We start from the raw sequence: 20338 nt of genomic DNA, 5'->3' as shown, positions 1-20338 counted from the left end.
GCCAACTTGAAAGAGAGGAACCGAATCATGGAATGTTTCGTTCACGTAAAGGTCCTTCTTATCTTTTCAATTCACTGTAATAAGAATCGACTACGGGCGCGAAAGGCTTAATTTCGGACTTACTATGTGTTCGTCTATGCCTTGTTTCTCACTTCCTGTGAGAAAGGGCATTACAAAGTTCTACTTACACGTGTTCCTCCCCTTGCGGTGTCCTGGGGTCTCTGTGGCTCCCGATAAGGCAATCTCCCGGCGGTACGTTGGTTGTTATAAGTTTGGGCCCGGCTGTTCTTCTTCGTCACCATGCAGATTCATTTCTCGTTTAGTTGGCGTAGCTGTGCCGAAATTCAAGATCCGTTAAGGCGCTAAAAGCTATGATGTCGTAGGTAGGCTGTAGGTAGGAGTGGTTATGTAGATCATGATAAGATCTAACGCGGATGTAGTGGGCTCCATGTGGCGCTGTATGAGGTGGTATATCCACAATCGAGGCTTCCTTCTACACCTTATTCCTGGAGCTAGCCGTGGAAACAGAGCTTAATCAGCAAGATTGGGTGGGAATGCTTCACAGGGGGTATAAGGTTGCTGTAACCAATATTGAGGGACGGGGGAACGATATAAGTATTAGTGATCAAAAGTGCGGGCTGACTGAACCTTTGACATCCGGAGTCCGAGACCAGCGTGCGCGTACGATTTAATAATGTGTGGAAAGTATAATTTATGAACCCCTTCAGACAGTTAAGTAAGTCACCTCTAACTTCACGAAAATATCGGTAATTGAAATTTGTAGGAACACGTGTGAAGTGCCGCAAGTTGTACGTTTGTATGGCTCTGATCCTACGGAATGGGCCAATGTTCCAGAAACCTTCCAAGCGTGGACCTTAGCCATATCAGACTTGCACCGCTCATACTCCGGATCGCCGTTACATTGTCGTGTCTTCAGGATATCACCAGACTACTAATCAAACTTCGAAACGAGGTCCTTGATCGTCGTAAGATGTTTGAGAAGAAAAAGTTGGAAAAAGTTTTAGCGTAACGCGGGGCAGGCTCGACAAGAAGCTCTCCGAGGAGACATCTTATATGCCAAGATTGAAGGCACAGTTAAAGAGAGTATTACCGACGGTTAAACGTGAAGACTGAGACATCAGAAAAGGCGGGTAGAGGCCGGAGAGTGGTGGCCGATGATGAAGGATACACATAATAAGTACTCTCCAGAACGGCCACTTCGAAGCGCGGGATCCATGGGGCTAGAAGTTCTGAACAATGAATTTACAAACATGTTAAGAACGTAGCTCAAATTACGTGGTGTTCGGGGGTTAACATCGAGAGCGGTTAGAACCGCACTAATCGTTAATAAGTGGAAGCATTGGTCTATTGTTGGCACACTAAGACCTGACGTTGAACACAACCCTGGACTGAAAATCCCGGATGGATGAAGTTCGGTGTGGACTACGTCTGACTCAGGCTAGGCTTTTCGGAGGCCACGTTGCGATCAGACTTCTTCGGGTCACTACCAGCCGGGATTGCTTACTCGTAACGGCCTTGTAGTTCCATACACGATGCCAATTTCAGTGATTATCGGATAACAATGAGAGATACAGTTTCAAGCTAAGGCCTGGACGAAAATATAGTTGCGCTAAAAATACAACATGAGTCAAATGCGGCGCAAGTTCATCTAATCTTCAATCCTCTAGGGCCATCATCGATGATGCATCGAGGCGAGGATCTACGAAATGTGGCAAGAATGATGTGAATGTCGGGATTGGAGGAACATCATCTTCAAGCGGTTGATATGGTGTTTACCACAAATGGACCGAGCTTTCTCTTCCTCATCAGAACGAGTCCTTTTTTTAGGACTCGTAATATTGACTTTCCTGAGTCGTCTCCGGCCGATGATATTCATGTTCACTCCTAGGTCCACCACGATGCACGTTTCGCCCAAGTTGGCGGCCGAGCAGAGCTTCTAGTGTCTGCTTTTCATATTCCCTCAAAAGGCACCTTCGGTAAGAGCACGCTGATCTGTTGCGGTGGTGCGTGAGGTTACTCGGAAGAAATGGCCTCGTGCGAGGAGGGCACGCGTCTAGATATGCTTAAGTTACTCGAAACGAAATGGAGAAACCAGTGTGTCACTTACTACAAAAATATACGGCACTCAACGTTGAAACGACCCGGTGAGGCTGCACTCAATAGAAACTCTCCCATCAAGTTCCCGCCTAACTTGCCGTCTAACCCGAAGCAAGCACTGCTGCAACGGTAGTAGAACCTCTCATGAGTCCCCATGTTCCGCTTGTAACGCCTAAACTCCCAAAGCTATCAGCTGCTTGCTTCAAGAGTACACCATCGGCAACTTTATCCCCATGGTGCATGCGAATCCGGCTAATATCGTAGACGTAGGAACGAGTGACCCTGCCTTTCTTTCTACTCTGTATCGAGATAAACCCGATTTCGTCTCATTGGGCCAAAGCGGAAACTACATATTTCGACATTAGATCACTTGGATCATGATATTGACATTTTTCGATGGGAAGATACCGTTTCAGCAGAGGGCGAACTGATAGGCTGTCGAGCTTATTTTCGATTTGTAATTCCTTATAGCACTTTGTAGCAGTTGTGCTATATGCAGAACGTAAGCCCGACTCGGAATATGTTGGAACTTCTAACATGAATGATAAATTCAGATGATAGCTCAAGCCTCAGAGACACGAAAGGACCAACCACATCACCGAACTTTTTCTCTTTTCTCCCCTCTTCACAAGCGAAGTCACGGCCAGACAAACTTCATAGCCTCGTTGAGCACGAAAGAGAACGGGATAAGATTGATAATGGAGCGGAAAAACGAGTCGAACGGCAGCAAAGGGTTTATTCCGGGGCGGTACCATAACAAGTTTAACTCTCGGCAAAACCCTTGATGCGCACAACGACTTCTTTCGATTCACATCGGCAAACGGCCATTTAGGTTCCCCGAAAATAAAGTGAGTGGACTTTATCCGTCGTTCAGGAACCTACTAGTTCCCAAAGAAAGAAAGAAAACAACAATCAAAAAATTGTGGTTGGCAACAAGCGAAGTCATGACAAACAAAAGCTGACATGTTACTTTTTTTTTCGCAGATTTGAACGGTAATCAGCGAGATCGAGTTGGAGAGATCGAAGATTTTTTGGGATTCTATCATCATCGATTCATCTATGTTCGCGTTTAGTAGGTTTCGCGTTCGCTTTTCTTGCCCTTTCGGGGTCTTTCAATTAATTACAATTTGGTGTTCTAGGAGATTTCGTTCTTCCGGTTAATGATCTCGAGTGACTCTCTCTTCTCATTGTGGCCGGATAACGTTCAGAGGATAAGAGATAGAGATAGTAAACAGCTGCGGGGAAGATCAGAGCAGGTAATACGATCGGGTCGCCCCGGGAGAGTACCTTACACTTACTACCTCTCAGTATCCTTTGGCTCTCTCTAAATCATCCGGGTAAAGGGAGGGTGGGATTGAAGAAGGTAAGGATTGAGAGGTAGTACAACGCGCGACTCGAAATACGCGTAGATACTAGAGCAAGGATAAGAATGTCAAAGGATGGACCCAAACAGATAGACACAGGGACCGTCCGAGAACTCACACCGCTGCCTTCTCCATCAAACTAACCATCGCGAGATGTGATTGTTAGCTTGACAGATATCCCCGATCACCCAAAAAAGAAAATGCACCAAATATCCGCATTAACATTTCCTTATCTTGTAACCGAATCTGTCAGGGGGGGAGGGGAGGAGGGGGAACAGAGTAAAAAAAACGCGCCCGCCGTAGGCTCTTTGTATGTCCGGCATTTCCACCTTATGTTTAAGCCAGGTTTGGGCAAAGGGTACCAGTGTGTGTGTTTGGAGTGTTGTTGGAGTGTAGTGTGTGTAGTAAGTTATGCCATGTGCCGAAAGATCTGATACCGATGATCGTGCAGTTGATGTAGTTCGCGGGTTGGTTAGGTATCCCGTATCCATCCCCCCTTGACATGTATGTACGTACAAGGCTTACTTAACATACACACAACTCGTAACTTCGAACAGCGCTGATGAAAATTTTTTTATCGCCTTCTTCCCTAAGCTTACACACACACTTTACGTTCCGGCTACACCCTATCCTACTCGTTTAAGGAAATTTCTCCCTTGATTATACTTATATTTTATGAACGGAAAAAAGATTTTGTACAGGTTGTCGAGTTAGCGTAACTTGATCAATGTGCCGAAGTTGAGTACACTACTAATCAATGAGCTTTAATAAATTTCGGGAGGAGCAGTTTTCCGCGTTTTGTTTTTTAATTTTGTCATTCGCGGAGTACTGTACAAAGTAGAAAAACTAACTTGCTTAAGGCACGGAAGGGAGACGCCGGGCTGTATACGTCACTTTTTTCGGATCCTACGACTGAATTCAATTGCTCTTGTTTGATTCTGAGTGTCGATGAACCTGAAAAAACTTTATAACACACGTACTTAGCCTGAGTGTGTGATACTAGATGCATCGAAATCTGAGTGTCACTTGATGACACAGACAATCATGGATGCGATGTAATCAAGTTGAAGAGCACTCTCAAGGTTACCCCTTTTTCTTACCAAGCGACTGAGGTACAACATTTTAATATGTAGCAGTTGCTGCGATTTTATTGACTATACTACCTAGAGCATTCTATAATAAGCGTTATCGGCAAAGTCGTAACGAATCCACGGCGTATGTCCGTTCGGCATGGTATGACTAGGATAGACTCAAAAAAACATGACTCATTCACACACACACTGCATTTTTCACAACCTTCGCTGACGAGGGCATAGCTTCGGACTTTTTTTGTTTTGTTTTATGTATCTCTCCTACTAGTAGTTTAAATGGAGTTAGCGTTTTGTCAAACCTGCATGCAAGTGCATGTTTCACGAGGGCGGAGGGTTCCGAGAGAGAGAAAGAAAGAAGTATATCAAGATGTTGCATTGTTGAAAAGAAGGATGTAACTATGACGTGTCGAAGAAATCACACTTTGTTGTTGATAAGCGCACCCGTCACTGAAATCATGATATTCATTATCAAAAAATGAGGTTACCGTACATCCACTACGAATGCACACTACTCGAGCTTTATATACAAAGCGGAGAAGTTGGGGGTGGAGCATTGAAATGCGATCAAAAAATTGAAAGCGTGGTGATATTGATTTTCACAAAAAGAGTTCTTCTATTACTATAGTGCCAGCGCATGTGGGATTTCTACATATATAGCATTTTTGACCCAGCGGTTATTGTTTTCAAATTGAGAATACCACGCGTTCAACGAAAAAGTCCGAGTTGTGATTGATCAAGTGGACACACAATTTAATGTGGGTTTTTCATATGAGAGAGGTAGTGTGTGTGGGGTTGACTTGAGTATCATCAGAATGAAGTGTTTCTATTTACCAATCCATTCTAATCTATAGAATAATCGAAATCGAAAGATCAGTCTTTCAGGCGCGAGTGCGGCGCAATTTACTCGTAAAGTAGTATAGCGCTGAATTTCTTTTTGCGTCGAGTACTCACTTTGTTCTCTGTTCTTTTTTGTTCATTTTTCGGTTTTCATTTTAGGGGTTGGTACCCCAAAAATGTACATAAAGACGTCTTTCTCGATTCGTATGTCTTACATGTGAAAGATCGAGAAAGCAATTAACAAGTTGGGTTTCCGATCTAGGTTGGCCCAGCAACCCTCTCCAATTTCGGTGCAATCCAGGCCTCGACTCCAATTTTTGTCACGCGACACACACAGCCTGTCGAGTGGCCCTCCATTCAGCTCCACAGACCTGCGATTGAATGCGATTGGATGATCTATGACGGTATGTTACCCCCTCATGAACGAACTCGCAGATCGTCTTTTAGTTTCGCAGAGACCCAAGGTAAATTCGTTCAAATGGATAATATATTAATAGTTGGCAGCGGAGTCTTGTGGCTGGATCGCAATTATTCTTGACGATCAAAAATCTAGAAGCGCAATTCCGGTGAGGTCAGTGGGGTTTTAAAAGAGAGGTCGCGTGATTTGTGTTATTTTTTCAAGAACCGTACATGCGGTTCTTGTGAGTGAGGTTTGGAGTCCAAGCGTTGGGAATGAAATCGTCAGGGCATGTCTGTTAGCCTCGAGGACAAGTTTCCCCGCACTGTAGTAGGGATGGCGGGTAGATGACTGTAGCAAGCCGGGAGTGATTATCAGTACGTGAATTGTGCCGAGACGGAGGGGACAGGGGAGCAGGAGAGGCAGAGGGGGGTGCTCGGGAACGGGCGGAGGACCCCAGGGAGTGTGAGATGGGATCTTGTGCTCCGGGAGGGGATCGGGTGATGGATCTGGGGGAGAGCGTTGTGTGCTGGTTTAAACACCCGCCTGGCTCTGCTGGATCCCCCAAATGGCCACTGCCTGCCTCCGCCCCATGTTCGCCCCCAGCATTCTCCAGCACAACCCAGACGCTTCTCCTCGTCGTATTCGCTTTGCACCTCTTCCAGACCCTAGACGTTCTGTCCTCATCACCGACGACGGCGAGGAGCTCCCCATCCCCACCATCCCCTCCAGCTCTCATTTCCCTGCTATTCCAACACCGTCGCCCACCAACGCTAACCGCAGCGACTACTTTGCAGGTTTCGACGCCGCCAGCTCGTGCTCGTCCTCCTCGGACTCACGGCTCAACAGCGATTCCCAGGAACTCTCCTCGTCCTCGTCAGCCTCGTCTATTTCTGCCACCCCCACTCCCCCTCTCCACACTCCCACTGACACTGTGACAACCGAGTCTCCCCTTCTCCCCTACCCCCCCACCAACAAGAAATCCTTTTCGTTTTTCCGCAGCCTCAAACGAAATTCAGGGACGTCGTCACCTTCCTCATCAAGCACTCTTACCCCCGTCCCTTCTGTCGACCGCACTCCCAATGCCTCCACCACCTTTTCCCGTCGCAACATATCCGCGGAGGAAATCCTCACCCTCGGCACCATCAACCTCTTCCGCACTACCTCGAAAGACACCTGCGACGCCGACCCCCACCCCTCCGCCTGGTCCCTCACCCGCTGGTCCTCTGCCAGTTCAGCCAGGGAACCTTATGTCGGCTCTCCCCTCTACCGTGTCTCTTCTGCCCAGTCCACGCGCTCTACCCAATCTTATCAGTCCACATCCACGCTAAAAGCAAAAATCAGGATGCCCAAGCGTGCTTCCAACCTCCAGCCACCCAGTAGAAAGGGCACACGGATGCTCAACGGCAGAGTCTATGGTGGCAAGCAAAACGCAAATCCATTTGCCAACGCCCGTGATGAAGAGCCTTCCTTTGTCGAATGGGGCTATGGCGGTATGGGCAGTGTCAAAGGAGCTACGAGTGCCGGAGCCCATGGTCGCTGGGAACGCTTGCAGAATTCGCAACAGGAGGAAGATGACGCAAGCGGGATGGCTTGGATCAAAAAACGAAGAGAGCAGAGAGAGCGAGAAAGAAAGGAACGGGAAGAGCACGAGAACCCGAGCGAGGCAACACCAACGGTGACGCAGCCCGAGGCAAACTCTACCTCACCCACGTCATCCGCTTCTTCCTCATCATTGGCTGGGCCCTCGGTTATGGCTTCACCCTCCCCTTCACAATCAACAACACCGACAGATGATGAGCATGTTATGACTGCTATCAACATCCCCGCTCCTCATCATTACCTTCGTCACAGTCACTCTAGATCAGCTTCCAAAGACGGCAGTGTCGCTTGCGTTCCTCGAGAAATCAAAGCCGTCGAGAGCGAAAGCGAGGGTAGTCGGAGTAGTACCAGTGATAGTGATTCTGATGGAGAGCATGAGGATGACTCGAGTAGTAGTGGTGACGACGATGAGGAAGAGGAGGAGGAAGAGAGGAAGACGGCGTTGGGTGCTGGTGTGGAGAAGATTTCGAGACACCATTGAAAGCTGTTGGGTTTTTTTTTAAAGAAAGGGAGTTCCATAGAGGCCGAGGTGTTTTTTCTTTTTTTTCCTCGATAGGGTCTTTTGGTGTGTCGTCATACTATTGACGCAATTGACCTCGAGGAGGGGTTCTTCGCTAAACTTATGCGACTCCTCCGTTTGGGTGTTCCCTTTTTTTCTTCCTCTCATACTTATTGGCATGTGTATAGTTTTTCTTTTGCAAACTCACTTCTCCTCTCTTACATCGTTTGCTTTGTCGCTCTGATCACTCACATCTCTCTAGTAGTTTTCGTATACAGTTACAGTTTTTTCTCTATCATATTTCATGTTTTTGCGATTTTTGAGTATACGCAATGCGCAGATATTAAATATACGAATAGAACCCTTTTTAAAAAAACATACTCTCTTTTGTGAAGGAGAAGATCTTTTGGTGGGCCCTTGATATTTTTGAGTATTTTGGGAGTGGAGAGTGATATTCCGTGATCGGGTTTTTTGTTGGATGGTGTTGGATGGGCTTTGTGGTATTAAGGGTTCTTTTTGGATGTGTTTATACAGGGTTTTTGTGCAGGGTTTGTAGGAGGTATGACTGCGAACTAGGGGTAAAAGATGAGAAAAAGGGTTGAGAGATTTGGGTTCTCTTCCTTGTTGAGCGGATGTGCGCATTAACATGGAAGCAAGTAGGTACCATAGTACGTATGATGTTGGGATTTGATAAATATAAAGAACTATCAGGATTAGGGGGTAAAGATGAGAAAAAGGGTGAGACTCATGTTATTAGTACTAATGTGGTTCCTGATGGTCAGGTCCTACATATGTCCTTCTTGAGCGGATATGAAATCTATGAATTTTCGTGTCTATTTTGTGTAAAGATGGAAAAAGGGCGGGGGGATGTTACTACAGTATGTGGTTCCTGATGGTCATTAGGTCTATGTCCTTCTTGAGCGGATATGAAATTAGTATGAATTTTCGTGTCCGTTTTGTGTGTTTTGTGTATCGACCTGGATGGTCATAAGTAGGTACCATTTGGAACTAAAGTATGCAGCATAACGTATGATGGTGTTAATCTTGGTGTTCAGTGTTGGGAACCGGATATATCATTCAATGAGTTGTAAGCCCCATTGGAACCAAGTTTAAAAAGTACCGCGTCCTGCCAAGATATGCTTGAGACGAGCAAGATGGTGTATCATGATCATACTATATTGAATTGCACGGTGAAGGTGCTCTTGTGTTCTGGACTTTGCTTCTATTTATTCGTATACTAGCTATCTGAGTGTACTGCGGACTGTGTTCGAACGTCGCGTATTAAATCTTGATTTCTTTTTCTTTTTTTAAAAAAAGGTGCTCTCTTGTGATAGTAGGTACCCTGGTAAAACGAGTTTAGGCGTATCTGTTTCTCAGGTTCAATCAGTGGTATTGGGGCAGAGGGGACGATGATGATTGATCATTAGATATCTCTTTTTTTTCCGCCTTTACAATGATAACTTACAAACGTATCGGGGATATCATCGTTATGGCATATGAGCAATTATAGCCTGAGTGGCATAACCCTGACGTAGTACTTAAGGAAGAAGAGGTTACAAAGTCGCCGTTAAGTGGCGTAAGAATTATCGTAATAATGCTCCTTTCATCTTAGAGCGGTTTACTTACTGTATATATGAGAGTCGGTTCCAATTGCTTTCAATTCATGACTTACTGTAAAACCCTCTTTTTCATTTTTGTTAACTTTTGTTCGGCCCGTTTGAACCGATTATGTGAGGAGGTGTATGGGGGATTTGCAATTCATTTTGCTTACTTGACTGACTTTTCTCGACTAGTACTTAGGAGGGAGGAGATACCTTCAAGCAAGGTTTAATGCCATAGAAGTGTTTCTTCTATTTCTCACACGCACACACATACGAAGGTAACTCGTATACCGAGGTAAGAAGAATGGAAGCACCTTTGTGTATATTAATTTTGATGGATTTCATGCTGTTGTTGTTTTTTTTTTGAGATAAGGAGAAGAGAGAGAAGAGTAAAATCAGAAAATGATGTATGTGGTGATTATCGATAAAATGTCGCAATGAGGCTTTTTTGAGAAGTAGAATGGGTTCGAGTTATTTCCGTTCATGATGATGACTTTTTGGATAATCGAGATGTAACGTTGAGACTCAAGCTCAAGGTCATAACTATGTAGTAGATCAGGGACTTTGCTCTGTATGGATCGTTGGATTAGGATCCGAGTCGCTCTCTTGAACAAAGGAAGGAAAACCAATTGTTCATCATTTTGTGCTGCACTTTATCGGATCCGTGCACCAAGCACGTGCGGTGCCGTCATTATGGTCAAATGCCCGCTCGAGACCGCGCGCTCTCTCAACCCAAGCTTGGTGTGGTGTCATCATAGCTATTCCTTCTGATAATCGGTTTTTTTTTGGTCACGTTGGGTCTTTTTGGATAATCAGTGCGCCGGTACGCTTGACGGACCCGGGTATTTTCGTTACATTAGGGGAAGTGATTATCAGCTGGGGGGAGCAGTTTTTTTGTTCAGAAAAGGGCAACTCCATATTCATATTAATGGCGTGCTGTATTTCTTCTCGTGTTACCTTCACCTCTTCTTCCTTCTTCCTCTCTACACCTTCTTGTCGTTTACCGAATTTGCTTTCAAGACACTTTCGTGTGTGCAAAACGTCTCGAGTATCGATAGCAGCCAATCGACTTACGCAGGTGAGATTTTTTTTTTCGATTTTGTTTTTGCTTGGCCTTCGTCTCCATACTCCTACGCGACAAACTTGATTCGCGTTCTTTGCGATACCCTCTAGCGAGTGTCGTTCATCCTTTTTTCCCTTTCTACTATCTAATCCTCGTCCTCCGAGGATTCACCCAGTTCTACCGAGCCCATCGTTGTCGATTAGAAATACTGATGGAATATACTTTTTCACTCAGATCTCAAGAGCTTTAAATACAGCTACACCGGCGTCTACAGATCTTTATCCTACAAAACTAAAGAAGATGCCTCCGATTTTTGATAAACCTACGACTGACAAGTATGATTATGTTGTGATTGGCGGTGGTAGTGGTGGTTCGGCTACTGCTGTAAGTGTGTTTCTTTTGGGTTACTATGGTTTCTCTCGATTCTTCTGTCTGCCTATCGGTATTACTGTCATCATAAGGGTTCATCCGTATACTGCCGATTCTATCCGTTTGTGAAACGTTAAACTTACGATGATGATGGTGATCCTTTTTAGCGACGAGCTGCGCTGTATGGAAAGAAAGTGGCCGTGGTAGAAACTGATCCGTATCTTGGAGGTACATGTGTCAATGTCGGTAAGTGGGTTCTGACTCCTACGAGAAGTGAGATTAAACTTACCGTTCTGTGTCTTGTACGCAGGTTGTGTACCCAAAAAGGTACGCATAAGGGTTAACCCTTAAGATTCCTTCATTCATACTAACAACATGATCCGCTCTCTGCGTTCCGTCTACCCTTCCTACTTTCCCTATTCCAATGGGAACACGGATTCGCTTCTCTCCCCTTGGCGGTCAAAAATTCGAATGAATAGATCATGTGGCACGCCGCGGACCTTCAGGACAGATTAAACCATCACTACCCAGGGTACAAATTCAACGGAATCGCCAATGCTCAATTCGATTGGGCAACTTTCAAACCTCAGCGAGACGCATACATTCATCGCCTTAACGGCATATACGCTCGTAATTTCGAAAAAGAAGGTGTCGAATTTCATCATGGTACCGCTCGCCTCACATCGCCAACTTCTGTCGAGGTCAAACGTGGAGACGGTTCAACTTACACCCTGAACGGAGATCGTATCACTATTTGTGTTGGTGGTCGACCGAATTCACCTTCGGAAAAACAAATTCCAGGAGCTTCTAAAGGAATTGACTCGGATGGGTTCTTTGGGCTTAACGAACAACCCAAACGCGTTGCTGTTGTTGGCGCCGGTTATATTGCCGTTGAGCTTGCAGGTGTCCTTAATGCACTCGGCTCTGAGACGCATCTGATTATTCGTGGTGAATCTGTATTGAGGACTTTCGACCCCATGATTCAGGAGACTTTAACCCCTTGGATGGAAAAGACGGGAATCAAGATTCATAAATCAAGCCAAGTTACCAGCGTAGAAGGGGAAAAAGGTCAAACGCTTACAGTCAAAACTAACAAGGGCGAACAAATCGATGTAGACGTCGTCCTTTGGGCTATTGGGCGTTCGGCAAACACCGAAGGATTGGGACTCGAAGAACTCGGTATCAAACTCGATAAGAAAGGTGATATAGTCGTTGATGAATACCAAAATACAAACGTTAAGAATGTCTACGCTATTGGCGATGTTGCGGGCAAGTGGCTATTAACTCCGGTGGCTATTGCTGCGGGAAGGAGACTTTCGAACCGTTTGTTCGGTCCTCCGGAATACAAGGATGAAAAACAGAGTTATGAGAACATTCCAACCGTCGTTTTCGCGTACGTGAAGGAAGTTGTTTTCTTTAGATACATTACTTATTCGTCATCCAGTCATCCTCCCATCGGCACGGTTGGATTGACGGAACCGCAGGCAAGACAGAAACATGGCGATGCTGTCAAAATATGTACGTTTTCGATGACCATTTTCGCTTGTCAGCGTTTGAATGATATTTCTAGACACTTCCTCTTTCAAGTCGCTGTACTTCTCTATGGTCGAGGAAGAGCACAAGGAACCCACTGTGTACAAGCTCATTGTCGTTGGGCCTGAAGAACGTATCGTTGGTATCCATATGATTGGTCAAGGAAGTGACGAAGCCATGCAAGGTTTCGGTGTTGCTGTCAAGATGGGCGGTGCGTTTATTTCTGATGATTTTTGCAAGTCGTGACGTCTTTACTGATTTCGGGTGGCAATTTAGCTTGTAAGAAGGATCTGGACGATACAGTGGCGATTCACCCGACTTCTGCTGAAGGTGCGTTCTGTTCACCTGGGATACGCATCCCCTTCTACGATTTCGCTTCATTCCAATTACTTCTGGTGCCTGACCTATGGAGTAATCTTTGGCTCTTTTCTTTCCCGACGTCCTTTTGACCTTGATTTATCTGATACTAATCTTCTTCTATTTATTATAGAACTTGTTACCCTTCGTTAAGATACACTTGGTGCGGTTGTCGAAAAGAGAAGTTTAATGTTGGAAAGAAAAGAAGAGCTTTATCATATCAGGTAGACCGCTTTAGAATTGTCGGGAAAATAAGGTTGTAAATCAAATATTATTGTTTGTTTCTACGTGGATGGGTCTTTCAAATCCTGGGACGCGTGGCCTACGCCTTCGGTTAAATCAAGGGGGGTTCTCAGATCCTGGCATAACATGTTCTTTTTCAATGTTTCGATGGAGCTATGAGTATGTGTGTAAGTAAGCTTTACGTTCGTTGTTGTTACTGAATTGTTAGAGCTAGTATTTAGTAAGTTAGAATAGAGAAGGCGTGGAAGACTGTAAAAGATCGACTGACCCATATGCGCGATATTCGGTGAGGTGACGGCAGTTACTATTATTGACTCCTCACATGCACACCTTGACTTCTCCGCGACGGCCCTAAAAATGACAATCTGCGGTGGGAGAACGCAGGGAGAATAAAAGAGACATTTTGGGTTGTTCTCCGACCGCTTCTCGGCCGCGTGTGTCGTGTAAGTGTCAATCAAGACCCTGTAGCTTTTCAATGCTTCGTCGTCATCATCTCCCAGGGATGAACGTGAATATGAAGGTTCCGTTACACTCTTCTTTTTTTCGATATATACAGTACATATACACTTTTGGAATATGTCAAATGGAGGTGATCGCCGATTTCCGAGTTTTTCGTATTGCTAAGGCACGAGACAGCAACCCTTAAGATGAATGAGGGTCCTAGACAGGTGAGTAGCGTTGTTGATCATGACAAACTTGGTCTAACCCTATAAGCCAATGAAGGGCGCGTTTCTTTCCTTGCCGCGAACACCCCGTAGACGATAATGGGACCAGGGAGACTGACTCTTCTTGGGATCGAGAAGATGGCGCGGATCCGACAATTCTTCCTCTAAACGTCACATGTGGCTCTGATTCTCAGCTTGATGTAAAATTCTAATCGCAAGATCTCGTTTTTCAAGCCAATCACATCTCAAATTTGAGAAGGGGGGTGTCGCCAGATATGTCGAATTCCCACTTCAAGACTTGCCATGCCAACCCTACTTAATAAAAAAATCTATTGAAGACAATTGTAGTAATGTGTAAAACGAATTTCGTCACTCACATGTCGTTATTCATGAAATGTTCTGTTTTGATCAGTGACGGAGGAGTTTACTCGACTGATCCTCAAGGCTCAGTAGACCTCGTGGTTCGGGCATTGAAATTGAAAAACATCACCGTCTGGGACCGTTCTCGCTTGTGCTAAGGTACAGGAGGGTACAGGGTACCGTAGCGGCTGTATCAAGGGTGTTTCGTGTAGAATTTTCCCTTAGCTATACCCTGAAAACATATACGGAAAAGAGAAGTTAAATGAGCAATACATGCGTCAATATTTGCCCAACCGCGTCCTCATGGTCCCGAAGATGAGCATCTGACTAGTTTGATGGGAGAAGAACAAAATGGCCCGATCTAAGGGGAACATACTGGCCCTTGTTTTCTTTTTGAGGGACCGAAACGGAAATGAAGATCATCTGACTCCTACAATGGTGGTAAGGAAAAAAAGGAAAAAAGTTCTTATTATGCTGACCGAGCGAGCGAAGTGGAACCGATGCTTCGTTGAGAGTGTTGTATCTCATGTTCAGTTATCTCCATGGTTCCCACTCAAAAAGACTTATGGTTATGATGCTTCGTCCTTTGCGGAAGATGGAAGTCGCATGAGTATCTGGATTTGACATACTGATCGCTGTTCATCGATTGCCTTCAGACACATGAATTGCTTAGGCGACGATCTACTATCTAGGTCGGTTTTGAAAGGGAGCCTCCATGTTTTTACCAACTTTAGTAAACAACTTTTAATGTAATACGTCGCTTACCATAGTTGAGTCATGGATAAGACAGCGGCGTCGGACTCGACAGAGTGGGATACAAGTGTGATACAGGCGATGAAGGGTAATGTTACGGTCGAATTGCCTTTCTTGCTGATTGATCCTGCGAATCGGAAATGCCATTCTCCGAGCATTTGGCTGCATCTCCGAGGAGAACTTCGCTCTATGTCTGATGCCTTAATATATAACAGACAAGAACAGCTTACTAACAGCTTACCGTCGGAGTCAATGGGGACTTGGAGTTCGCGTATGAAAAATGTGGAATCCTGATGTCTTTAAGCAGCGCGAAGCATGGGCGACATCATGCGGGGTAATTTCGAGGAAATGCTAATCAGTGTACCAGAAGTCATTGGGTTACGGAGAATCACTTAACTTACTCAGCGATGTTCTCCCCAAGCCTAGATGCAGGATCGTCGAGACGTTTTTGAGGAGACATCGGGAAAAACAACACGGGCGGATAATCTCAGAATAAAAACCTGGATTGGATCAGAGAACAGTCTGTAGGTGTGCTCGGTGGATTAATAGCCCCAGGAGGGAACATTACGCCGTAATATCCTGGATTGCATTCGAAGGCATAACGATTATGACATTCATGAATTAAGATCACAAGAAGACTGTTCGCAGTAACGTCGATAGCGCGCGTCAGGAAAATCTGAAGGAAAGATTAACTTGTAGTCGATATAGGCGGGTTTGGCAACATGAAACCGCTAACACAGGGCACATTTACCGATTTATTAGCGGACCCCGAGAGATTGTGGCGAAAATAGATAGGCGAATGTTGAGTCAATGTCGCGAACAAGGCTTGGCGCCCCTTGACAATCGCATCTTGATAGCATCGCACCATGCCGGAAAGAGACGGAATTTAGGTATTGAACAGACCCCTCACTGTGGATTATGATGATCGTCGACCCTCTGAAAGTAGTCCGTTTCAGTTGTGTTGGGAGGGAAGCTACCCACAAAAGAGAGAATGGCAGGGAAGGCCCACCCGGTGCCAGGTGCAGCGTTAAGCTCACGCCAGCCAATAGACAGCGCCTGCGAGATCTTTGACTTTGGATACAGTATTTGTCGGGAGCCCAAACCGAAGCCTCCCGAAAGTTCCTTCACAGCGATCCGTAGCAATATCATTGGTGTTCAGCGCCATACAGACCCGAGCGACCATCTCCGATATGGCATCCAAAATCGGCGAGGCTGCACTGGTGTATGTAATTCCAGAGACGTGTGGGCATGTGTGTACCGTGCAAGTTGCAACTCTGGCACTCTGACCATTGTTTACTAGATCGAGGTACGGGATTTACCGTATATATTCAGAGCCAGGTCATAGGCCATAATATTTGAGTGGCTCACCGAAACTGTCAAGTAGTAAATGGCAGCCACACCCGCTTTTGCAGAGATTGCGCCGCTATCTCCAGCACTATTATATGTTAGGGACCTGGGACACCACCATACACGCTCATGACGGCAATCAGCGCAGATATCATTCAGATCTGACAGAAGAAACACATGTGAATTCCTGTGATCACAAAGCAAGGCAGAACGTCTCCAAAAAAGAAGTTTGCACAATCTTGGGTCGTACTCAGGCAAGATGCATTGAACGACCAATGCGGTCGGATCAACGAACAAATAGTTGGCGAAATTCTACATGAAATAAGTTGATCATAGAGGAAACTACCGTCTATGGAAGACTTCGACAGCAAGGTTTGCTTAGTACGCCACTTGTTTCGTCAAACCATCCAGCTCTCGTTGCCAACATCTGTGCTTGCTGATCTCATAGCCAAAGCGTGACGCAAATCCTTCAGAGCTGGGATCAAGGCGGATGACATCCTTGGCCGCCGAACCGGCGGAATATTTGCCAATAGTAACAACACCGTAAGAAACGACAACTTCAGGCTTAGAGACGTCGGAGACAATCTCTACCTCGGGAAGGTTGATGGCGTGCTTCAAAAACGCGGCACCTGTAGAAAGCACAGTTTAATTAATGTTATGTGATTCCAGAATGTGAAAACGTACCGTCGCCGATCGCACCAATAGCCTTGCAATGACCAAAAGCTTCCCTAACCCAGTGTATGGCGCGGCCGTTTTTTGACAGGGACTTGGCATGAGCCCCACCGGGTACGAATATCGCGTCAAAGAGCGTCGATCTCTGACCCTCGAAATGATGATCTGCTGTGATCTTTGGGTCTACAGTTCCGCCAAGTTGACTTTCCGCAACAACGTCACCGCGCCGAGGTCCGATGATCCAGGTCGTAGCCTTAGCACTAGCTAGAGAGGCACGAATTGCTTGGACGTCGGTATAGTTGAAGTTGTCCGCAATGAGTATCGCGATCCTACGGGTTGCAATTGTGGGCGTTTTTGGCAGGAAATGATCTTGCGAAAGGGCAGCAGATTTTTTCCCGTGGTTAGGGCGCGCGGGTTTCTCTGGTATGATACCATTGACGTTAGTTGCGACTGCCTTCGCAAGATCGAAATCGATGTTATTTAAGAGCTTTGTATACGTTCTGGGAACATCAAGATCATCGCAGTGGCTGAGTTCAAAAGACATGGCATCGATGAGATGAGCTTTTTCATGCGGTGCAAGCGAATTATAGAAAAGTTGGGCCTGATTGAAGTGTTCCTGGAACTTCGCTCCGCGGACTCGCTGCTTCATGCCTTCAGTCTTGTTCTTGAATCTAAGGCATATGAGTCGTGACAAAGCTCGTGTGGGGGAAGGATCAAACTCACTCCATATAACTACCTTCCGAAGTGGGAACAGGATGGCAAACATCCTTCCGATTGGGATAATAGTTCAAATTATTGGTGTTTATGTGGTGGTTCATCTTCCCGTCACGGTGATGATTAAGAACGGGGCAGGTGGGTCGGTTGATGGGTAACTATAAAGGGAATTAGGAATATAAAATCTAGTGCATACGGAAGACTTACCTGTTCCCAATTAATACCCAGTCGGGATATTTGTGTATCAAAGTACGAGAAATTCCTGCCTTGAAGGAGCGGATCGTCACTAAAGCCTATTCCAGGCACGACGTGACTCGTGCAGAATGCAACTTGCTCGGTCTCAGGGAAAAACTCGTCAACCGTACGATCAAGAACGAACTCCCCAATTGGCTGAACGGGAACGAGCTCCTCAGGCCAAAGTTTGGTAGCATCGAGGATATCGAAATCAAAGTTATGCTCATCCTTTTCTTCAATAACCTGGATTCCGAAGGTCCATTTTGGTGGACATCCGTTTTCAATGGCCTCATTAAGATCCTTTCTGTGAAAATCTGAGAGTAGTAAAAAATTAGCAGCGATACACAGCATTACGAGTGAAATACAGCTGACCGGGATCTTCTCCGCAGATTTTCAGTGCTTCGTCCCAGACCAGACTGTGAACCCCTAATTCTGGTGTCATATGGAATTTGACAAAGTGCCGTTCCCCATTCTTATTAATGAGAGTATATGTATTAACCCCAAATCCTTGCATCATGCGGTACGAACGGGGAATGCCTGACTTTCGTATCAGTTAATCAGAAAATACGAAGTGATATTATGACTGACCTCGATCGGACATGACCCAACAAACCATATGCGCAGCTAAAGTCAATTTCGTAAGCGCTGCTGCCTCAGACAAAGTATGAAAGAGTGCACGAACATTCAGGCTGGAGGCCAGTAAAGTCCCAAAAATTATTATGTGCAGACTGGGCCTGGGGAATTTCATTGTGCGGCTCGGGCTTGACTGCATGAATGATATCCGGAAATTTGATTGCATCTTGGATAAAAAAAACGGGAATATCATTGCCGACAAGATCCCAATTACCCTCAGGGGTATAGAACTTCATCGCGAAGCCGCGAACATCCCTGACGGTATCCTATGAAGCATGTGAATCTCGCCAAGTCGAAGCTAGCGCATATACTAACCGCACTCCCCCGTGAGCCTGCCACTGTGCTGAACCTGATGAAAATGGGTGTTTCCCTCGACGTATCCGTTAGAACCGGTGCGAACGTGTATTTTGAAGCACCGTCATTAACAGCTCGAAAATGACCATGAGCTCCAAAACCACGGGCATGAACAACTCGCTCGGGAATGCGTTCGTGATCGAACCGATGTATTTTTTCTCGAGCAATCTGATCCTCAAGTAGAGAGGGTCCATTGTGCTGCCCGTCGGAAACTTTGAGCCTATCAGTCCATAGATGAGAATATGTCGAAAATCCAACTTTAGGAGAAATGTACCAGTTATCGGTGTCAGGGACTTTGACGCCATGATCGGTGGTCAAACCGCTTTCGTTGGTGAGGTCATTGGTGGCATTTTTCAAATCTCGTAGCTTAGGATTGTCGGAAATTCTCGAAACATTATCCATGGCGGTCTGAGCAGCAGATGACATGATTCGAGTAAAAGAGAAGTAGACAAGAAAAATGTCAAGTGGCGCGAAGTTATAACCAAACCCAAGTCCATGTTTGGCGTCTATGATGACGTTGAAACCTCATCCATGATGTTTGGGAATTGTCGCTAACTGTCACGGGATTGAGAGCTCCAACATCTAGTCCACTGAGCCACGAAAGAGGAGTACACACGTCTGAGATTTCGTCAACCCCACAAACAAACGAGTCAGTTCCAATCCGTAGTCTGAGATGTAGCCCTCAAAGACGAGATCAAACTTGGAAGGAACAGATAAAATGATGTTGGATCAGAGGAAATGACCTTCCGAATGGCTCTTGAGCGGGAGGCCTAAGTTAATAAGCGATGCTGGTTCAGAAGGCCTTCTCCAGTACGTAAGGATGACTCATAGCCAGGCGACGTGCCGTACCGGCCCTAAAGCATAACCTACTTTTCTATCGATGGCTGCACATCCGACCTGAGAAAGCGACGAAGGCTCCAATAGTTCGTTCAACAATTGTATACAGCCCAATAACCAGGATTCAGAACCGGGAAAAATTTTGTTGAGAAATAAAGAGACAAGGACAAGAAGATGACCCAGGCGTGGGACGGAGAGACGAGACAGAAACACTCCGACCGACGGCGAGCATACGACGGCAGACGAGACAGGAGTCGAGGACCAGGCGAAAGCATATGAGACGAGAACTTGAATGATCATCTTATTTTAAGCTGGGAACAATATCCAATGATTTCTTATCTACCTTTTCATGTGAGAGAAGGGAAAGTCTAGGTGTGGAGTGGCGAGTGACGCCGACATTGAAAACGATAAGTTTAGTCCAATACCGTGCACGCGTAGTCGTGCTCTTAGAATTTTTGTGTGTTTTGGCTGACATTGTGAGCAGGTGTTATCGCAGTGCATGATGATTTTGAGTGCACGGCTGTCCGTGCTCGAGTGTCTACAGCGAAGGTGCACCAAAATCCGGACGGGAAAGGTGATGTCGGAAAGTCCTACATGATGTTATCAAGGGATGATGGAGACAGGCTAGCAATCTGCCGATACTATACAGTCCCCCAAAAAGTTATACTTTGAAATGCAGACCGAAGACTCAGGGA

At 45.7% G+C, this 20338-nt stretch overlaps 5 protein-coding genes across 5 annotated transcripts; 3 read left to right on the top strand and 2 right to left on the bottom strand.

Moving 5' to 3' along the window:
• Positions 1-635: 635 nt before the first annotated feature.
• On the bottom strand, positions 636-1050 carry AGABI2DRAFT_190832 (hypothetical protein). The gene has a single exon (XM_006458495.1). The coding sequence runs from the start codon at positions 881-883 to the stop codon at positions 725-727; it is 159 nt and encodes a 52-aa protein (XP_006458558.1). The 5' UTR covers positions 884-1050; the 3' UTR covers positions 636-724.
• A 5332-nt stretch (positions 1051-6382) lies between these two features.
• Positions 6383-8223, top strand: AGABI2DRAFT_190831 (hypothetical protein). The gene has a single exon (XM_006458494.1). It carries the CDS (start codon positions 6400-6402, stop codon positions 7888-7890), a length of 1491 nt encoding a protein of 496 aa, XP_006458557.1. The 5' UTR covers positions 6383-6399; the 3' UTR covers positions 7891-8223.
• Positions 8224-10872: 2649 nt separating this feature from the next.
• Positions 10873-12984, top strand: AGABI2DRAFT_141355 (hypothetical protein; the record flags this gene model as incomplete). The annotated part of the gene is made up of 8 exons (XM_006458493.1): positions 10873-10956; positions 11109-11187; positions 11252-11268; positions 11421-12334; positions 12386-12459; positions 12512-12685; positions 12751-12804; positions 12965-12984. 8 exons carry the CDS (start codon positions 10873-10875, stop codon positions 12982-12984), a joined length of 1416 nt encoding a protein of 471 aa, XP_006458556.1.
• A 1880-nt stretch (positions 12985-14864) lies between these two features.
• AGABI2DRAFT_134281 (hypothetical protein) lies at positions 14865-15175 on the top strand. Its single transcript, XM_006458492.1, has 2 exons — positions 14865-15039; positions 15094-15175. Exons 1-2 carry the CDS (start codon positions 14877-14879, stop codon positions 15144-15146), a joined length of 216 nt encoding a protein of 71 aa, XP_006458555.1. The 5' UTR covers positions 14865-14876; the 3' UTR covers positions 15147-15175.
• A 1309-nt stretch (positions 15176-16484) lies between these two features.
• CAT3 (catalase) lies at positions 16485-19301 on the bottom strand. The gene is made up of 9 exons (XM_006458491.1): positions 19081-19301; positions 18768-19026; positions 18502-18718; positions 18408-18443; positions 18192-18356; positions 17793-18133; positions 17595-17743; positions 16884-17542; positions 16485-16828 (listed from the first exon to the last, which is right to left on the bottom strand). Exons 1-9 carry the CDS (start codon positions 19230-19232, stop codon positions 16578-16580), a joined length of 2229 nt encoding a protein of 742 aa, XP_006458554.1. The 5' UTR covers positions 19233-19301; the 3' UTR covers positions 16485-16577.
• Between the last annotated feature and the right edge of the window lie 1037 nt (positions 19302-20338).

Source organism: Agaricus bisporus (genome assembly GCF_000300575.1).
Source record: "Agaricus bisporus var. bisporus H97 unplaced genomic scaffold AGABI2scaffold_2, whole genome shotgun sequence".
In the NCBI taxonomy this organism is placed as follows: domain Eukaryota; kingdom Fungi; phylum Basidiomycota; class Agaricomycetes; order Agaricales; family Agaricaceae; genus Agaricus; species Agaricus bisporus.
This window is presented reverse-complemented; position numbering and strand designations above follow the sequence as displayed.

Coding starts and splice junctions, on each gene's coding strand:
- CAT3 (XM_006458491.1), bottom strand. CDS start 19,232: ATGTCATCTGCTGCTCAGACCGCCATGGATAATGTTTCGAGAATTTCC. Junction 18,357..18,407: donor TTGGGTCATGTCCGATCGAG/GTCAGTCATAAT, acceptor TACGAAAGTCAG/GCATTCCCCGTTCGTACCGC. Junction 17,744..17,792: donor TGGGTATTAATTGGGAACAG/GTAAGTCTTCCG, acceptor TTCCCTTTATAG/TTACCCATCAACCGACCCAC.
- AGABI2DRAFT_134281 (XM_006458492.1), top strand. CDS start 14,877: ATGGATAAGACAGCGGCGTCGGACTCGACAGAGTGGGATACAAGTGTG. Junction 15,040..15,093: donor TCTCCGAGGAGAACTTCGCT/CTATGTCTGATG, acceptor CTAACAGCTTAC/CGTCGGAGTCAATGGGGACT.
- AGABI2DRAFT_190831 (XM_006458494.1), top strand. CDS start 6,400: ATGTTCGCCCCCAGCATTCTCCAGCACAACCCAGACGCTTCTCCTCGT.
- AGABI2DRAFT_190832 (XM_006458495.1), bottom strand. CDS start 883: ATGGCTAAGGTCCACGCTTGGAAGGTTTCTGGAACATTGGCCCATTCC.